At 52.7% G+C, this 17614-nt stretch overlaps 1 protein-coding gene across 10 annotated transcripts in view; it reads left to right on the forward strand.

Annotated features, from left to right (window-relative positions):
- The window catches only part of LOC116600015 (F-actin-monooxygenase MICAL2), a 212235-nt gene that overhangs the window by 121489 nt on the left and 73132 nt on the right, over positions 1–17614 (forward strand). For 2 of the 10 annotated variants that reach the window (XM_032359956.1, XM_032359961.1), the window contains 6 exons: positions 867–929; positions 5760–5867; positions 6899–7085; positions 8212–8300; positions 9568–9670; positions 12305–13617. In XM_032359956.1, the coding sequence (XP_032215847.1) occupies positions 867–929; positions 5760–5867; positions 6899–7085; positions 8212–8300; positions 9568–9670; positions 12305–12345 (591 nt within the window). In that variant the 3' untranslated portion in view covers positions 12346–13617. Of the gene's footprint in view, positions 1–866; positions 930–5759; positions 5868–6898; positions 7086–8211; positions 8301–9567; positions 13618–17614 lie in introns of those variants that run through there. The other 8 variants (XM_032359953.1, XM_032359952.1, XM_032359958.1 and 5 more) reach the window with 7 other exon arrangements.

A 17614-nucleotide genomic window follows, 5' to 3' on the forward strand; every position in this document is an offset into this window, starting at 1 on the left:
GTGACCAGAGTCTTGTCTTTCAAAGACCTGACCAGGGATCATGTCCACTTGTATGTCTCCAGCACTCATTCGACTCATCCATCCCATCAAACCAGCCCTCCTGTAGTGTTATTGACCCCCTAGCAACCATCAGTTAACTTCTTTTTTCGAGCAAGGAGGCCACTGCCGATTTGGCACTGGCGTGGCTCCTAGCCATTTGCCAGGGCTGGTGAGCTCTTGCAGGAACAAGATGGTGGTCAAGTGTTTGTGCCAAGGAGCAAGAGGGGGCTGTACGTTCAGTCCTCCTGGGTCAGAAGAGCAATGTGCATTACAAAAGGAGCTTTCTCTACCTGGGGGTGGGGGGTGTTTGTTTTAAAACTGGATTTGCAGGGTTTCCTGGAGAGATTTGCACAGTAGAGGAAAGCTAGGGGAGTCTTGGCTGGGTAGTATGTCTTCCTTTCATTTAATACAGGGATAGATCTCAAGGGTACCCCCAGCCTCCTCATCCTTCTCTTTGTTCCTGGGATAGGACTGCCTTTGGAGGTGTCCTGTGTGCATCCCCTCTCAGGGAGATTTTAATTCGCAGAGTGCTGGTGTGTGTCAGGGAAGCAGGGTGCTCTAGGGAGAAGAACATGGGCTTAGAGTCAGAGTGCCGGGCACTCACCATGTGACCTTGGAGGAGTCAGTGGACTTCTCAGCACCCCAGTCCTCCATTTGTAGACTGGAGGTGATGGCAGCCAACCCTGGTAGTGCCAGGAATGATGCAGTGAGCTGGCAAAAGTAGAATGTCTGTAGTGTCCAATAAATGTGCTCTTTCCCCAGTGGAGGAGACTTCCCAAAGAAATCTCACTTACCTGAAATGCATGTTGATTCCTCTCTTTCTAAAGGCAAAGAAGTCACCGTCAGGTTCCCATTTCCATCCCAGCCACTTAACAACAGTGCGGCCTCAGGTGAGTTAGAGCCTCTCTGAACCTCAGCTGCCTCATCTGCGAAGGGGGATTATGAGACCCACCTCGCAAGGCTCTGAGGGCCACACATGTACGATCACAGCACAGTGCCTGGTGCCAGGGGACACAGGTGCAGACATGGGTGCCCAGGGGAGGTCACAGCCCCAAAGGCCTGCCTGAGTCTCAACTCTGAGCATGTCATTTCTGGACCCCCTCGAAGGAGGTGGTCTCTATTCTTGGCCTCTCTTGCTCTTGCCCTGAGCATATCCCTGGGCACCCAGGCCCCCAGCCTGTCCTATGATATTTCTCCCCTAGAGACTCATCAGAGGGGAATGTCAGCCCCAATGGGCCCAGGAGACCTCTTCTGGCCCTGCTCCCCTTCCTGCAAGCCCTCACCTTTGAGGCCCTAGAACCTCTGCCCTTACCCTGCCTGAGCTGTGTGGGCTTCATGATGTTCACAGCAGGCCAAGTGGCCTCAGGTGGCCCAGCTCCGTGGTGAAGCACGGCCTGGACACCTGGTATCCATGGCTGAGTTCCAAGCCCGAGGTGGGTAGTTAGCATTGTTTGGACACAAAGCAGCCCAGGAACCTGCTTCCTCCTTCATCCAGAGCAAAGGCCTTGTGCCAGGAGTGTAGAGATGAGTAAGACACAGTCATGACATCAGGGAGTTCAGACAAGAAGGGAGGTGGGCCAGCTCAGAGCTGGTGAGAAAGGCTCCAATATGCAGCCAGGGACTGATCGTCACGTTCTAAGCTCAGTGCCAGGATTGCCTCCAACACGCCTCCTTGGGGGGCGCAGCTGTCTTTAGCCTTTGGGGATGATGCTGAGAACCATACACATGCCACGTGTTTGAATCCGGGTTGACTCATTGAAGTCCGTGTGCTCATTTTGGGTAGGCCACATCATTCTTCCTCATGCAGAGGAGGGCACCCAAGTGACCTAGAGTTGCCCAGAGTGAAGGCCATCTAAGAAAAGAAAAAAGAAATTCTAGAACATAGAAATGTGAAAGCCATGCAAGTGGCGGTGTTTTGGACTCATTAACTCTCCACAAAGTGCTTCTTGGGGGTCTCGCACCATTTGAGGTATGGCCTGAATTCTGTGGTGACCCTTTTTTGCAGGGATGGCAGTGGTCTCCCCATTTTACAGCTGAGGAAGCTGAGGCTCACAGAAGGGAAGTGGTATATGTGAGGTTAGTCTAATGTAATGTGAGATAATGGCCCACCAGAAATGTCCAGCCATTCCAGCTTGTTCTAATTAACGAAAAAATAATTAGAATTCAAAAGGGGGTGGAGGATAGTAAGAAATACTCCAGTTCTTTAAAATTGCAAGAATATTGAAAGCTATATTAAGGTTTGCAAAAACAGCCCCATGGCCCTCCGGAATAATCAATTCTTTAAAAACTAGTGACCGGGATGTGATCATTTCTGGCCACATCTTTTTGTTGGAACAAATTCCCAAATTATAAATTCTCCTCTTGACCAGTCTGCTTTTTAGTGCATGAATCTCCTTGCTGAGAATGCCTGGATCTCACTCTGAGGTCAATACCAGGACTGACTTTTCTGGAAACTTTTCTGGAAGTTTTTCCACAAATTGATCTCTGTCTTAGGATCCTAAGAGTTTAATAGGCTCAAGCAGTGCTACTCAGGGTACAGTTCATGGGCAAGTACTGGTCTGTGACCCAGTGAGCACAGCGAGTGAGAATGAGCATTAGATCTTGTAGAGCAATCTGACATTGGCTCGCATCCAAGTGCGTGATCCTATTTCCAGTAATTCACATTTACTATGTCCAGAAATACTAGGTCACAACAACCTCTAGATTTTTTTTTTTTAACCAAAACCTGGTGATTTGCCACTTACAGTTTGAGGAGCAATGAACTAGCATTGGTCTAGCTGGTTATGTCCTCACTCTACTGGAGCCGATAAGGCATCCTGTTGACAAGAAACAGAAGAGAACCTCTAACCCTCAACGCAATGTCTGCCTCCACACTGGCTTCTGGGGTGGGCTTCCGGGGGGCTTCCCCTCACCTCTTGAGATGAGTTCTCCATCACCAGGTCTCCTTGTGACCTCTCCAGAAAGTTGGTCCACCTCTTGGTATTGGCCAGTGGTGACTCTGGGTTGGTTTCCATCAGGTTGGGAAGGGCATGTGGGAGATCCAGTGCTGCTCTCCTTAAGGGTGCTTTCGTTATTCTTAGGAAAGCTGTGGCAATGGCCTGGGGCTGTGATTGCAACTGGGAGAAGGGAGCCTTTTTGGCCCATACTGGAAGACCAGGTCTTGTCTTTATCCTAGATCACCTGGCCGGGTGACCTGGAGAGTACCCAGTCTTGGCAGAGCAACTGAGCAAGTCCATGAGTGCATAGATGGGTCTGGTGACATCTGCCAGCTACCTTCCAGCCCTCAATCTGCCAGCTTCTGTAATTGCTTCTTAAGCCAGGGTTGCACAAAAGCTCAGCAGCACAGAGTGCTTATTAGCTAAGTGGTTAATAAGGTCCCATTAGGGACTTGTATTTAAAGCCTCAGAAAGTACTGTCTCAACCCCTTCTAACTCAGGGGAGGCGATAATTGCGCGTGGGTATCACGGCATCACCGTGGAGTGTTTCTGGGAGAGTGCTTCGGAGCCAGTTCACACACTGCGCCTCGGGAGACAGCCACACAAAGGCAGTGTGGCCAGGGAGGTAAATCTGACCTCCTCTGTCTTCTCCCCCTCTTTGATTTAATATAAACCCAAGAAGTATTTAGTATTCTTCAACCCCTTTCTGAGGGGCCTGGTCCGGGAGGAGGGGTCCCAGTGGGGGTCCCGCTGGGGGTCCCGGTAAGGAGTGGAACATCAGGCAAACAATGGCTTGTCCTGAGCCAGGGCACCTGAACCTTTCTTAGAAATAGGAGCCAGGTTTCTTGGCATTCGTGACATCCTGTAGATGGCAGAGAGTGTGCTTGGAAGCAGAAGGCTGATCTCCCCCAAGGCTGGGGCAGCTCGGGAGGTGAAGTGGGTCTGGGGTAACTGGCCTGGATGCTGTGCTCCTAGGGAAGGACAGGCTTTGTAAAGTCTGAGAGGCTCCCGTCTGTCTGAGCCATGGACTCAGACCCCCTACCTAGCAGGTCCATGGCCTGCTACAATCCCCAGAATCCCCACATGTGGTCCAAGGGCTCCAAAGTGGCCATGAGTTTGAGGGCTTCCTTAATGAGAAAGGGAGCAGGAGCCTCCTGGATCTTGTCATTCTCCCCAGCTTGCCTGGCATCCTTCCCTCTCCTTCCCCCTCGCAGTGGCTGTGCTGTTGCTGGAATCCAGTAAACTGGTCTCAGCTTCTGAGGCAGGGCTCTGCTACCAGGAGCTGGGGGACCACAGCGATTCACTTTGCCGTCCCCCGAACTTCCTCCTGTATCGCTGAGGCTTTCGTAGCAGATTAGACGTGGCCTCCCAGAGGCAGCCACGGGTTTAGAGGGAGGGCGTTCCTCTAGCCACACCCGTCACTGTTGTTTGCCTTTGCAATGGCTGTTCACCTGAGCCACGGTTCTCTCCCGCCACGCCTCCCAGAAACCAGATTCCAAGGCTGGGGAGGGTCGGGACCTGCCTCCTTCCTGGATCCTGCGACAGAAATGGTGCTTCCAGAACCATTTCTGTGCTGTGTGCCTCCCTGAAGAGGAGACTGCGGTGTTCCTGGGGTGGCATTGATAGCTGATGGGAAAGGGGTAGCAAGGTGGGATTCGCTGGGGGTATTTGGGTGTCCAGCCCATGTCCACTTGGGCTGTCAGATCCACCCCTGCCCCAGCCCCAGGACACATGGATGGGGAACCAGAAGCTCACAGTTGGGGGGTGGCTGTCATGCCCTCCAGAGCACAGGCACTGGTGACCTGCCGGCAGTGGTGCCCAGGGCCCCCATGGAGCTGACATGCCAGCAGCAGCCTGGGGCCTCCGGGCACGGCCGCCTGGAGCACGCGGTGGAGTTCCATCCCGTAGCCTCCTTGCTCCCATTCCAGTCACTGCTTCTGTAGGCCAGAGGGCACCCAGGTTAGATGCTGCCATGGCTCCCCAGGGCTGTGGAGGCCCCAAGGCAGGCTGGGAGCTGCTGCACTTGGGAAACGGGGAGGGAGGAGTCCAGCTTCTCCTGGCCCAGCCCCGCTCAGCGCCAGGCATTTGAATCCCCCTTCTCTCCCTCAGTTCATATACCAGACGTCCATGAGGCAGGCACAATTTCCCCTGTCCTACTAAATAAGGAAATTGAGCTCAGCAGCTGAGAGTTTTGTGTCCAGTCTCAGAACTGGTTCATGATGGAGCTGGGGTCCTAACCCTTCCTCCCAGCCTGGGGTGCGGGGAGCGGTTCTGCTCATGATGCCTGTGAAGCAGCTCCCAGCTCTCCAAAGACGGAGATGGCTATGGGAGGGTGGCTGCTGGTCAGCTGTCTGTCTGTGAGGTCCTGGTTCCTCAGGGTGTGAGGGCACCCAGGCTGGGACTCAGGAGACCTGAGAGGAGTTCTGAATCTTGCACATCTTTGCTAAGTGGCCTGGGAGAGCTCCCTTCCTCTCTCTGGGATTCATTTACCCCATCTGTGAACCAAGAAACTCGACGAATCCTGCAGGCCTTGCACGCCTACAGAACTAGTTCTCAAAGTCAGCTGGCTCACCCCAGGCCTCAGTGTTCCATCTCTGTCCTTTTCTCCATCTCCAGAGTGCCCGCTGCCCATTCCAGGCTGGTTTTGCATCTCCTGGGACGTCGGGCGCTGTCTGCATGTGGGTGTGGAGCCCTGTCCCACATCCAGCCTGTTTGCGCTTTCCTTCTCAGTGCTAACTGGCCTCTACCTTTGTCTCTGTCTCCTCTACCTCTGCTCTCGGGTAGCTGACGGTAGGGAAAGTGTCCAGCGGAATAGGGGCTGCAGCTGAAGTCCTGGTCAATCTGTACATGAATGATCACAGACCTAAGACCCAGGCCACCTCTCCAGACCTGGTAAGGACGCACACCCCTCAGCCTTCACCCGCAGACACCGGCTCTGGTCTCCCAGGGAGGACGGCCTGGCCCACCTGAGGCCCCCGGCTTGTGGACAGGAGGTGTGACAATGGGGTAGACCGGTGCCAAAGTTAGAGGGAGGGCTGCATTTTCTGACCAATTAACCTCACTCGGCTCCCCTCCAGGTCATTTCACAAGGCAAAGCCTGTCCCCTGATATCTAGAGAGCTCAGTAAAAATACCAAGCAGGCCACCCCTTACCCTCAGTATTTGGTGTCCAGCTCAAGTAGCCCTTTGGCACAGGACTGAGAATCCAGTAACAGAGAGATACTCTGCCCTCTGAATTCTCCCTTTTCCCCAACAAGGCTGCCTGCTGCATCACCAGCCCTTTGACTGGACAGTTCTTTTGCTTTCCTTTTGATACAAACACCCAATCCCCCAGGCGCATGGCTGCCTTGCCCTCATCCCCTCTCCTGCATTTAGGAATTTGCCTGGCCGCCCCAGCGGCTGGAAGACACAGCCTCTTGCTTTCCTGCAGTTCTCTTTAGCAGTTTGACTGCCACAGGCTTTCCCGGCCTGGCCTAAGTCACTGCAGGGGGACAGGGGTGTGGAAAACATCCTTTTGGGAACCTCACTCTAGACCCAGGCAGCCCTTCATCCCTGGGGCACATTGCTGGAGTCAGTGTCACTGGGCAGGCCCGTTTGTGAACGATGCCCCCTCTGTCAGACAGAGCGACTCCACTCCCACCTGAATCGGAGCAGCCAGCCTTGGAAGGAACCCCTCCCGGGCCTCCTTCGTCGTCAGCTGGCCTGTCTGGGTGCAAAATTAACAGCAGCCCACGCGGGGCTGGGGTTGTTGGGGTCTGTGCTGGGAGCGGATCCTCCGCCCCTCGGCCTCGCCACAGTGCCCGCAGTGAGATGAGCGGCAAACAGGAGCCCAGGGGGTCCCCACGATTGAGCTCAGAACTTCCCAGGAGTCTTGGTGTCAGCCCTGACGCATGGCGCTCCTCTCCCGCCGCCCTCTGCCCCCAGGAATCCATGCGGAAGGTGTTCCCCCTGAACCTGGGCGGCAGCGACACCTGTTACTTCTGTAAGAAGCGTGTGTATGTGATGGAGCGGCTGAGCGCCGAGGGACACTTCTTCCACCGCGAGTGCTTCCGCTGCAGCGTCTGCGCCAGCACCCTGCGTCTGGCTGCCTATGCCTTTGACGGTGACGAAGGTAACTCCTGGGGGCCGGGGTTCGGCTGGTCTCTGCTCTGGCGCAGCTCGAGCCTCTGGGGCGCCCCCATTCTTCCCAAGGACTGTGGTGTTCCCGGGAGCGCTGTTCTTGGAGCTGGGAGGTCCTGCTATAGCAAGAGGCCCCCCCCCAAAGGGCTTGGGGGGCCATGAGTGCCTGCTGTGTACCAGCCTTGGCCAGCACCTACTGTGTGCCGAGTGCTTGACATACGTGTCCTCACCAGTACCCCCACCTTCCGTGGCCCCGTGTCAGCAAGAGGATCACAACTGGCTTGTAACAAGGGTTCAATAAATGATGACTTACTAATGTTTTTATTTACAAAGTATGTCTTACAAAAGCAATCATAATAGCAACCTCTCCTCTAAGAAGGAGCCTGCCAGGATGAACCGTCAGCCAGCCATGTAACCTTGGGCCTGTTACCTAACTTCTTGGTCCGTCCATCAGATCATCAGTAAAATGAGGATAATAATAGCTCTTAGCTCCTAAGGTTGTTGCGAGGTTGTTCAAGGGAGTCATTCTGTGGAAAGTGTTCAGAGGAGTGTCTGCTATATGTTGAGTGCCAAATAACTTTTTCCTGTTGTACCATTGTTACTGAGATTACTGTTGTAATGGTGAACAAAGAAGTCTTTTCTGGAAGGTGCCCAATGATCCTTGGCTGTGGCCGAGGGCAGCCCTTTCCTGGGTCTTTCCTCTCCTTCACTGCTGCCATTTGTTCTGAGCCTTTCCCACCTTCAGGGGCCCCTGGAAGGACTGTGAACTAGAAAGAGTGCTGATACTCGGAGCTGTCCATTCTGCAGCCTGGCCGCTGGCCTTGGGAAGGAACTTGGCCTCGGTTTGGCTTAGGGATTATCTGAGGGCTTCGGCCCCGTCCCTGGCATCTCCCACCACACCCCCATTGCTACAGCCTGCTTGGAGGCAGCAAAGGGTCCTGCTACCTCATCTCAATGTGGCTTCTTTAAGGCACGTGGCAGAAGCCAAGTTTGAGGCTTCCTGGGCTTATTCCCAGTATTGGTATTAGACAGGGACAGACATTGGCATGTGTCTGCCATGGCTCTAATTTACAGGAGAAAACCCATGCATGCCAGTATGTGTGTGTTTCGTTTTACAGGCAAGTTCTTCTGCAAGCCTCATTTCATTCACTATAAGACCAACAGTCAGCAGAGGAAGAGACGAGCAGAGTTGAAGCAACAAAGAGAGGTATGTTTTGTCCTGAAGGCGCTGGTAAAACAGGGAAGGCCCCTGGATAGGAGACCCATTTTCAAAGGTCCTTGCGAGCAAGGCCAGAGTTTCTGGCCCTGGAGTGGCTGAGACCAGCAGATGAAGCCGAGAGTCTTTACTGTGTGTGCGGGGCGGAGGGTCTCTGCCTTAGCCTGTTCTGCCAGCCTCTGGGTTTATCCCATTCTGGAGGCCGGCTTGCCGGTAAGCAGTGGTGCTGGCTTCTCCTGAGAAGAGCTTTCCCATGTCCCAGGGACAGGACTATATGCCCAGTCGTGGGAAAACTACAGGGTCCCCCATGCCCGGGTCCCACATGTCCACAGTGTTGTAGGCAGGATGTCCCTCCCTCCCTGTGGAGCCTGCCTTTCCCTAAGTCCACCCACCCCGGACCCCCACCTTGGATGTCAGCAAAGTGACAGGCTGCTGGGTGTGTGGCCAGTTGGTGACAGTGTCCCCTCTGGCAGCTCTTAGCAAATACCTTCTCCACTGCTTGATTAACCACTGCTCCCCCCAGCAGGGACCCACACTGTACAGCTCTTTTTGGATTACACGAGGCATAGAGGCTTAATGTAGAGAAACGGATGGACAGAGTATGTAAAGAAGGAAAGTTAAATGATCACTACTCTGTTCTGAGAAACCCGTAACTAATGTTTTGTGAAATTGCCCTATGTGATTGTTTTTTCACCTAGTTGGAATCCTATCACTACACTTTCATATCCTTCTTTTTATGTAGCAACAATATACCAAGAGCCGTTCCCCGTAATATTACAAATTCTTTCGAAGCATCATTTTTGATTCCTGTAAAAGATGGTTAATAATTTATTCAACAAGCCCCATGTTGCTGAATGTTTATGTTGTGTCCTCTTTTTACCTTATAAATGTTTTCACGGCAAGTATCTTGGTACAGCCGTCTTTGTCCCTGTTTCAAATTACTTACTGAGGACAGATCATTAGAAAGCATTTCTGAGTCAAAGGATGTGTGTGCCTTGTGTTTTTGTTTTGTTTTGTTTTTAAAGGATGTGTGTTTTGAAGGCCTGTGAACCCTGTGGTCACGTTGGCCCCAGGAAAGCAATGCCCGTATTCAGCCCCCCTTCAGCAGTGTATGGGGGCTCTTAGTGGGGGAGGAGGGCTGGTTGCAAAATGCAGGGTCTGCCATGGTCGGTTTGTGTGGGCTCTCTTCGTCTGCTCCATTGGTGGGGTGCTCCGTGAGAATCATGGCCTGATGCCCCCACTCTGCTCCCTCTCTTAGGAGGAGGGACCGTGGAAGGAGCAAGAGGCCCCTCGGCGAGACACCCCCGTGGAAAGTTCTTGCGCAGCGGCTGCCATTGGCACGCCCGAAGGCAGCCCTCCAGGTATCACCAATTCCCTCTTTAGGAAGGCGCTAAGCTGGCCCCTTGTGCTGCCGTGGGGCCTGCTTCACGTTCCCCGGAGCCTGCTTAACTGGATTTGGGGACTCCTGTGTGCAGCCGGCCTGCACTTCAGGGACAATGCTTACAACTACTGCTACACGTATGAGCTCCTGAGCCTCGGGCTGCCCCTCCTCTGGGTGTTCTCTGAGGTGCTAGGCTCCATGTACGGCGAGTCTGAGGAGTCCCTGGAGACCATCCGCAGCTGGGTGCTCAGATGCTTCCCAGTGAAGCTCCAGTGAAATGCCGAGCACCCCAAAGGGCCCTCACATTTCCAGTTCAGGCAGTGTAGGTGGCCAGGACTCTGGCTGGCAGCCTGACGTTCTCTAGCCCATTCGTTCCAAGCCAAAGAGCTTTACCCTGGCCCCCCGCGCCTGGCTGCATCAGGGTGGACATCCCCTCCTGGTGCTGGGGCCGGATGACATGAAGGATGTTTTTTTATAGCTTTGTACTTCTTTTATACCAAAGCGAGCCACAGTTCTAGGTTTACATTTCAATTTTTAACTTTTAATCAGCCAAGAGAAAGCATTTTTTTTTCCCCCAATGAGTGTCCGTTTTTCTCAACACGGTTTGAAGTTTATAACTGGTATCACGAATCCCTTCCACGGCGTGGTCCATGGCCATGGTCGCTGCCTGCAACACTCATGGTTTGGGCTTTTATAGAAACAGAAGTGAGCGTGCCACCTTCTGATCAGTGCCTTTTGTTGTATGTACCCTGGTACCACTTGTTTACAGGGACAGTGTTTTGGCAACACGAAAGCATCATCAGTTTCGAAGAAAAGAGTAGATCAGAATAGAATTAAACCTTACAGAAACAGACGGCAGTATGTAGTTGGCGGTGATCTGTCCTCCTGGATGGAGGGGGAACTGTTTTGCACCCTGGTTTTGATGTCTGATTAGTAGCTTAAAGGTTTTTACCCTCATCACCAGACCACAGCCAGATGACCAGGGGGTTTCGAGCAGATTGCTACAAACACACATGGTCCCTTCCTGTCAATGAGCACGACCCGGGAGGCCCCAGGGTCCCTGGCCGTGCAGAGCTCTGGTGAGCTGGTGCCTTGCAGGGGAGGAGCTGTGCCCCCGCCTGGTCCTTAGCCCAGGCTGCTGTCTGAGCCACGACCACTCAGGGTCCGTAACGGTCGGGCTGAGGGGAGACTCTGCCCTCTTCCATCCTGTGCTTTGAGACTGAGGCCGTCTGTTAGCACCTCAGGGTATAGGATTCCTGGGAAGCGTGACCTCCCCAATGAGCCCTGCTCACAGACATCCTGGTGGCTTAGCCACTCAGCTGCCACGTGGATCTGGCCAAAGCAGCCAGTTTGTACTCACACTGTCCTAGCAAAGGAAGGTGTCTCACCTCCTATGTCTTGACTGGCTGGGGAGCCTGGGAGCAGAAGCTGTTTGTTGACTGATATAAAGAAATATGCCCTACTGAGGGCAAAAACAGGCCTTGGGTCCACCCTACCCCAGGGCTTCCAGGAGGAGACCTCTCCTCTCCACACCCTGCCCTGCCCCTACATGTGCGGCTGCTGGGTCTGCTGGAGCAAGGCCAAGGCCTTCCAACGTGCTCAAGATGTCTAGAGTGGCCAGGCTGGAGATGGCTCTGTGCACTCATGACATGAGGGAGCTCCTCTAGATTAAGGAGGGATGGGACCTGGCATGCATTAGGAGCCTGGGCGCTTGAGAGCTGGCAGATGACAAGTTTCCATAGGGCAGGAAGAATGGGAGAGGTATTTCTACCAAGCCTTCCTTGACATTTTTGGAGCAAACAGGGGCACAGCTGTGTCCCAGCCTGTGGGAACTGGCACCTCTGTCCTTGTTGGAACCATTCTCAGTCCAATGACTTGTGTTGGATTTTTCCAAATTTTTGCTGAAATTTTCATATTCAGCATGGTGGGAGGAGCCCTGGAGTCATGCTGTGTTCGAGTCTAAAAGGAAATTCTTGAGGGCATGATGTGAACACGTGCACAGCCGTGTCCCTGCTTCTGTCTTCAGCCCAGGGTGGGCGGGGACACTCTGTGGAGTTCTGCTCCATGAAGCCAGAGTTAGACTCTCGGAGAATGTCATTTACGGCCATAAAGAGACTACTGGTTTGAATTACTCTGGTGAGACAGGGCGTGCCTGTCAGAAGCCTGAGATGTTTGTATGTTCTGAGGCTGTGAACCTTCCTGGTGGGCAGAACTGAAACGCCTGGTGATTCCAGGAGGCAGACGCCTCTCGGTCTCCGTAGCACATTCAAGAATGAGCATGGGACACCGGAGCTAAACTGGGACAAAGAGATCTTGGGGGGTGTGGGGTCCTGAGGATGCGTGCCACTTGGAGGGGAGAGCAGGAAGTGCTGGCCTCGGCCAACTACCCGCACCCACTCTGGCCGATGACGGGTAGGCGGTCACTACCAGAAAGGTCCATCGGCCCTAAGCAAGCGATGATCTGTTTGGAGAAGTTTCCCTTTTATCGATGGTTGCCTCATCTTCAACTCCTGTGCCTTTTGTGTTACCAGTCTTTTTCCCTTTTTTCCCCCACCCTGAACTAAATTCTCCTTTCTGTCTCTCTCTCTTGCCAACCTTACACTGTGGCCACCAGTTCGTTTCAGCCTTCCAGTGCTACACCCACTTCTTGGCTGACACACTTCTGCTCGGAGGTGACTGGTTTTCTTGCCAATTTTCAGAAAGTGGTACTAATGCCTAACGTGCTTTCTGTGCCCCGTCCTCCATGCCGCGGTCCTGGCCGTACTAACTGCGAGCGTCTTGCATACTAATGGACTCATGCCATGGCCTGGGGGGGTTGGCGATGTGGGGTGGCATTCTGCTGGAACGCCATGTTTGACTATACTTACCCCTGAGCCGGCTGCCGGGTACACACCGGCAGCATGCCTGCCTCCCTGCGGCCTCCCGTGTGCCCTGCGTGCATGCCTTTCTCCTTGCGAAACTGCTTACCTTCCCGGGACGGGTCCCCCAGCTGTGAGACAGCATGCCAGAGAGGGCTCTGTCCCCTGGGAAAAGAACTTCAGTCTAGTAGCCGCTGAAAAATACACGCAGACAAGCATTCTTACCTCAATTCTCGTATGCAGATTCTTGATCAAAACCGTGGGTGACTCTTTGGGGAAGGGCTCCAAAAAAAAAAAAAATAATAATGCTCCCAGCCTTCATCGCAGGCTTGAGCCACCCGTGCTTTGTGCCACCACGCCCCCGGCAAATCCTTTCCCAGCGCAGCCTCTGCTCTCGACACCAGGGCTTTGCTGTGGCTCTTCTGACTGTTCTTGTCTCATCAAGCCCCAGAGGATGCAGAAGCTTCCACTGGAGCAATCCTTGCCCCAGGCCAGGGGTGACTGTGAGACATGACTCCACTCAGCCCTGACTTGGAGCAGCCCGCGTCCATGCCGCCATGGCTCTGCTCAAAACACATGTGCCCACTGACTCATTACCCGCAGCAGCGGGGTGTTCCAAGTGCTCTTAGAGGGGGACGCCGTGCCGAGGCTGGGGGGGCTGTTGTGCGCGGGGCCTCGGGCTCTCAGGTGGAAGGGGGCGCCTGTCCTGCATGCGGCCAGAGCACGCCGACCTCTTGGCCTGTCTGCACGGGCCCGCATGCTGCATTGCTTGCTGCACTGGTGCAGAGTCTTGCCAGTACGAAGTCATCGCTCTTGTCTTGTCTTCTCTTGCAGAGTCTCCCTCCCTTTGTAGAATGTCAACCAGAGAGGGCCCTCCTTCCCTCTCAGGCTTCTCTTTAGCTAGCCCCCCCACCCGCCCGCCCATCTCCTCGCAACGCATGTCTGTGACCTTGGGTAGCCATTTACAGTGCCACATGGGACCCTGTGTTTTGCACACAGCCAACGATGTTTAGCTTTATTTATGGTATTGATGCTGTAAATGAAAATAAATATGGTTCTTTATAAAGCGCATTGTTTCCTCTCTTCTTTGCCATGGAAGCTGCTCCAACCTCAAACACGGGGGCTGGTTTAGGGGGACAGTCTTCCCTAAACTGCTGGTGGGGCCTGCACTCATGGTGACGTGGGACGCTCTGGGGCTGCGCTGGGCAACTCTGAAAGGAAATATTACCCAGGGGTAATATTTGGAAAAAGGTCACCAATGCTCCTGGGCCAGGCTTTTGGGTCTCTTTCTTGAAAACTCATGGTACTTTTTCTGTGTAGATTCTGGGCATAGCTGGGTGAGGGTCAGTGTCACCTGAGCTGTGAAAAAACAGACTGTCTTGATAGCGCCTGTGCTCATTTCCCCCCACCCAAACTGCACACCTGTCGCAGAGCTTTCCTGAGGAACTGTTCACTAACCTAGGTTCCTAAGTGACCAAGTGTTGCTACAAGTCTTATGCTGATCCAGCTGAGTGAGAGGTGAAAGGTAAAAGGGTTCAGGTAAAGGCAAATTGGGTTCAGAATGGTGGTGAACACGGCAGGTGTGCTTATCCAGAGGGAGAGCCATTTGTGATCCTAAGAAGCCTCCCGTGAGCCTGAAGGCTCAATTTACTCAGTGTCTTAGGCAGCAGAGCCATTCTGAGGACAGAACCCATGGCAGGCTCTGACCCAGTTCCAGGCTGGTTTCCCCGTATAGGAAGGACTCAGTATCTCACTTGGTTAGTATGAGCAGTGCCAAGGAAGTCTCCTCCTCAGCTTCCCTGGGTTGGAATGCCTGACATCGCCAGGCTGGATGTAGCTGGGCTTCTGATGCTGCGATGAGCCTCCCCTCAGGGGCATTTCTGGGGCCTTGGGCCTCTGCGCTCCACTGCCAGCTCCTGGAAGTGTCCTCTGAGCTGCCTGGGGTCATGTACCCAGGTGAGATACTCTTTCTCTTCCATAAAAGGAAAGGTGTTAGGCACTGAAGTTAGGAGCTCGGTTAGACAAGTGATTCATTCCTTTATTTATTCATCTGTCCAAGTATTTGTTGAACACACACCATACCCTAGACATATTCCAGGTCCTAGGGCTGCAGCAGTGAACCACACAAAGTCCCTACCCCTCCCTGCATCTCAGAACGTATCTCAGTGTTGTGCACTGGGTTTGATTGGTTTTATTTGTACATACACTCACTTGTTGACTTAACTAGTATTTACGGAGCGTCTCTAGTGCGCTGGGAATGTGGCAGGGGTGAAATAGACAAACGTGCTCACTGCCACGGAGCTTAGAGTTTTGTTTTGATGTTCTGATCTGAAGTTGGGTTCAAGCAACATTTTCCAAAGCGTGGCAAGGGAATACTAGCTCCCAGAGGTGCTCTACGAATGAGGAGCTCCACAGGACCAAAGTTTGAGAAATGCTTTACAGGAAACATGGTGTTCCTCCCAAACCGCGATCCCCAGGACTTACTGGCGTGGTAAAAATCTCTGAGGGACCCTCCAGTAAAGAGGCTTAATTAACTTCTGCTGAGGTAGGCTTTCCCATACCTATTTGAAGGGAGTTTTGTGTTTGGGGTGGGGTTTTTGGTTTTGCATGTCACATTCTACGTAGGCATTTGGTAGAATGTTCTTTAATTCAGAAACAGTGGATTAAAGACTTTCACAAGTTGAACAATCGAATTAAATATTAAATAGAACGACTATGGATTAGATTGGGGGTGATAACTTTCTAAGCTTTAAAACCTCTGACAGAAAAAAGTATGTCGGATTCATGTAATGCAAATCTGACAGTACATGTTTTAAAAACTTAATGTATAACAGTACCAATGAAAATATTCAGTAGGCAGTCAGACTGGGGCAGGGGGGTGGGGAATGTGAATTAGACGGGATCACAAAGAATTTCGTTGCCACGGCCTGAAACAGTTCACACCAACGAGGTGTTCCCAGGCACCTGGAAGTGTCGGTGACCAGCTCATGTTTATTGACTAAAGACCCAATGATAAATGGGCAAAGGCTATGAATAGACAGTTCTCCTTCAGTCATATTAAACAAGTAAATGCTAAAAAGAAAAAGTGAATATTCATAACAATTACATTCGAAGGAATGTAAATTCAATATCTCCTACCTACTGAATTAGTAAAGAAAAAACGAAGTAAGTTGATTGTAAGGGAAAAAAAGAATCTTGGGTAAAAAGAAAGGAAAGAAAATGGGTACCGTCTTTTCTGGAAAGCAACATGGCAGCAGTGATGAAGACCCACGAAAGGGCTCTGACCTTTCAGCGCAGTAATCCTACCCCAGGGAATTTAGCTTAAAGAAATAATCCAGCCAGAAAAATCAGTCTCTGTGCACCCTGAGTATTAAGTAGAGTAAGTGGGTCGTGCAAAGTGGGTGGGCTGTTTTCCTTTATTTCCGTGAACTCATTCCCTCTTTACAGCTTTTTCTTTAATCTCTGCAAAAAGGAAAAAAAAAAAGTGACTGTTGTTCAGACTGCTCTGGGCCCAGCTGTCACTGATGGAGCACCGCACCCCCCCACACCCGTGCTGGGAATGGGGCCAGGCCCTAGTGTGCAGGACCTTGTTAGTTCCTCACCTCCTCGCGGCCACCTTGAGGGGAACCTTGATGTTACAGAAGTTGTCTGATATGACCTAGAGCAGCATCTTCAAGCTGTAAAGGAACGGAGAGTCACCAGTCCCAGCCAGGAGTCAGATGCCACTGTCAGGGGAGCCTCGGCTTGTGGGAAGGCCCTGGACCTGGCCAGAGACCCAGCTTTGACTCCGGCACTGTGTGTGGACTCAGTGGCCTTGGGCAAATCCCTTCTAGAAATGGGGGCTTCTGACTTAGGGTTTTGTGGCAGTAGAATGGGGGAACATTCCTGATAGGGCTCTCAGGGCAGCAGGAACTCTCTCGCTGAGCTCTGGATGGTACCTTCTTGGTTTTACGCAGCGGGAAAGACTTTCGTGGGCATTCTAGATCATTCTAGATCAGCGTGCCTGACAGGACATCTTTAGGTTGGCCACTACACAGAGGTCTCAACTCACACTGGAAGGCGCCATCGATTTTTCTTTCCCTTTCCGGTCTCCCGGCCTTCTTGAAGGTAACTGGTCACCTCCCTTGAGACACCTCAGCCTCAACTGTGGGTCCCTCTTTCCTCCTGCGACCTGCCAGCAAGACTTTGGTTTGGTTTAGTGACTTCTGAGTCTCAACGAAGACGGAGGGGGCTCTAGCTCTGTCTCTGGCGGCCTACTTGTTACCTCTGCGTAGATTGTACCAGGGGTCTCAGAAACCTAAATATCCACCTCTCGCTCCTAACCTTCCCCTGAAACAGACTCTGTCTACCCTTGGCCTTCACAGTTTCTGGAAACAGCAATTCCATTCTTCCCATTGCTCAGCCCAAAGCCTTGGAGTCATTCTTGACTCTTTCTCTTCGTACAACACCTACTCCACCCACGAATCCCAACCAAGCACAGCTAGAACCTGTCCACTTGTCACCACCCCCACGAAAGTGACCTCCCCACCCCCCGGCCACTGTCCTCTCTTCTGGATTTACTGCAGTGGCCTCCTCTGTGCCCCCCACCCCGAACCCCTCCAGGTACTACCTTGCTGCACTCAACCCATTTGCAACACAACAGCTGGAGTAATGCTTTCAGAATTACTTAGCTCTGTCCTCTGCTCAGAACTTCCATCAGCTTCCCAGCTCACTCAGAGTAAAAGCCAATGCATACAGCAGGCTCAGATGGTTCTGGAGGGTCGGACTCCCTTCTTCTGACCTGCTGTCTCTCCGCCCTCTCCCACCTGCTGTGTCCCAGTGGTGCTGAGCTCCTCCAACACCAGGCGTGCTCTGCCATAGAGCCTTTGCCCTGGCTGTTCCTTCTGCCAACAACACCCTTCTCTAGAGTTCATACCACTGGCTCCACCCTTTATTCAGGTCTTGGTTCGCTCCTCTCCCTCCCAGTGAGGTCTGCTGTTAATACCGCAATCCGCAATCCGTCCTCCCGGCTGTCCTGACCCCCTCACCCGCCGCCTACACGGATCTTCAAAGTGTTTACCGCCTCT

The sequence above is a fragment of the Mustela erminea genome, chromosome 9 (assembly GCF_009829155.1).
Source record: "Mustela erminea isolate mMusErm1 chromosome 9, mMusErm1.Pri, whole genome shotgun sequence".
NCBI lineage: Eukaryota > Metazoa > Chordata > Mammalia > Carnivora > Mustelidae > Mustela > Mustela erminea.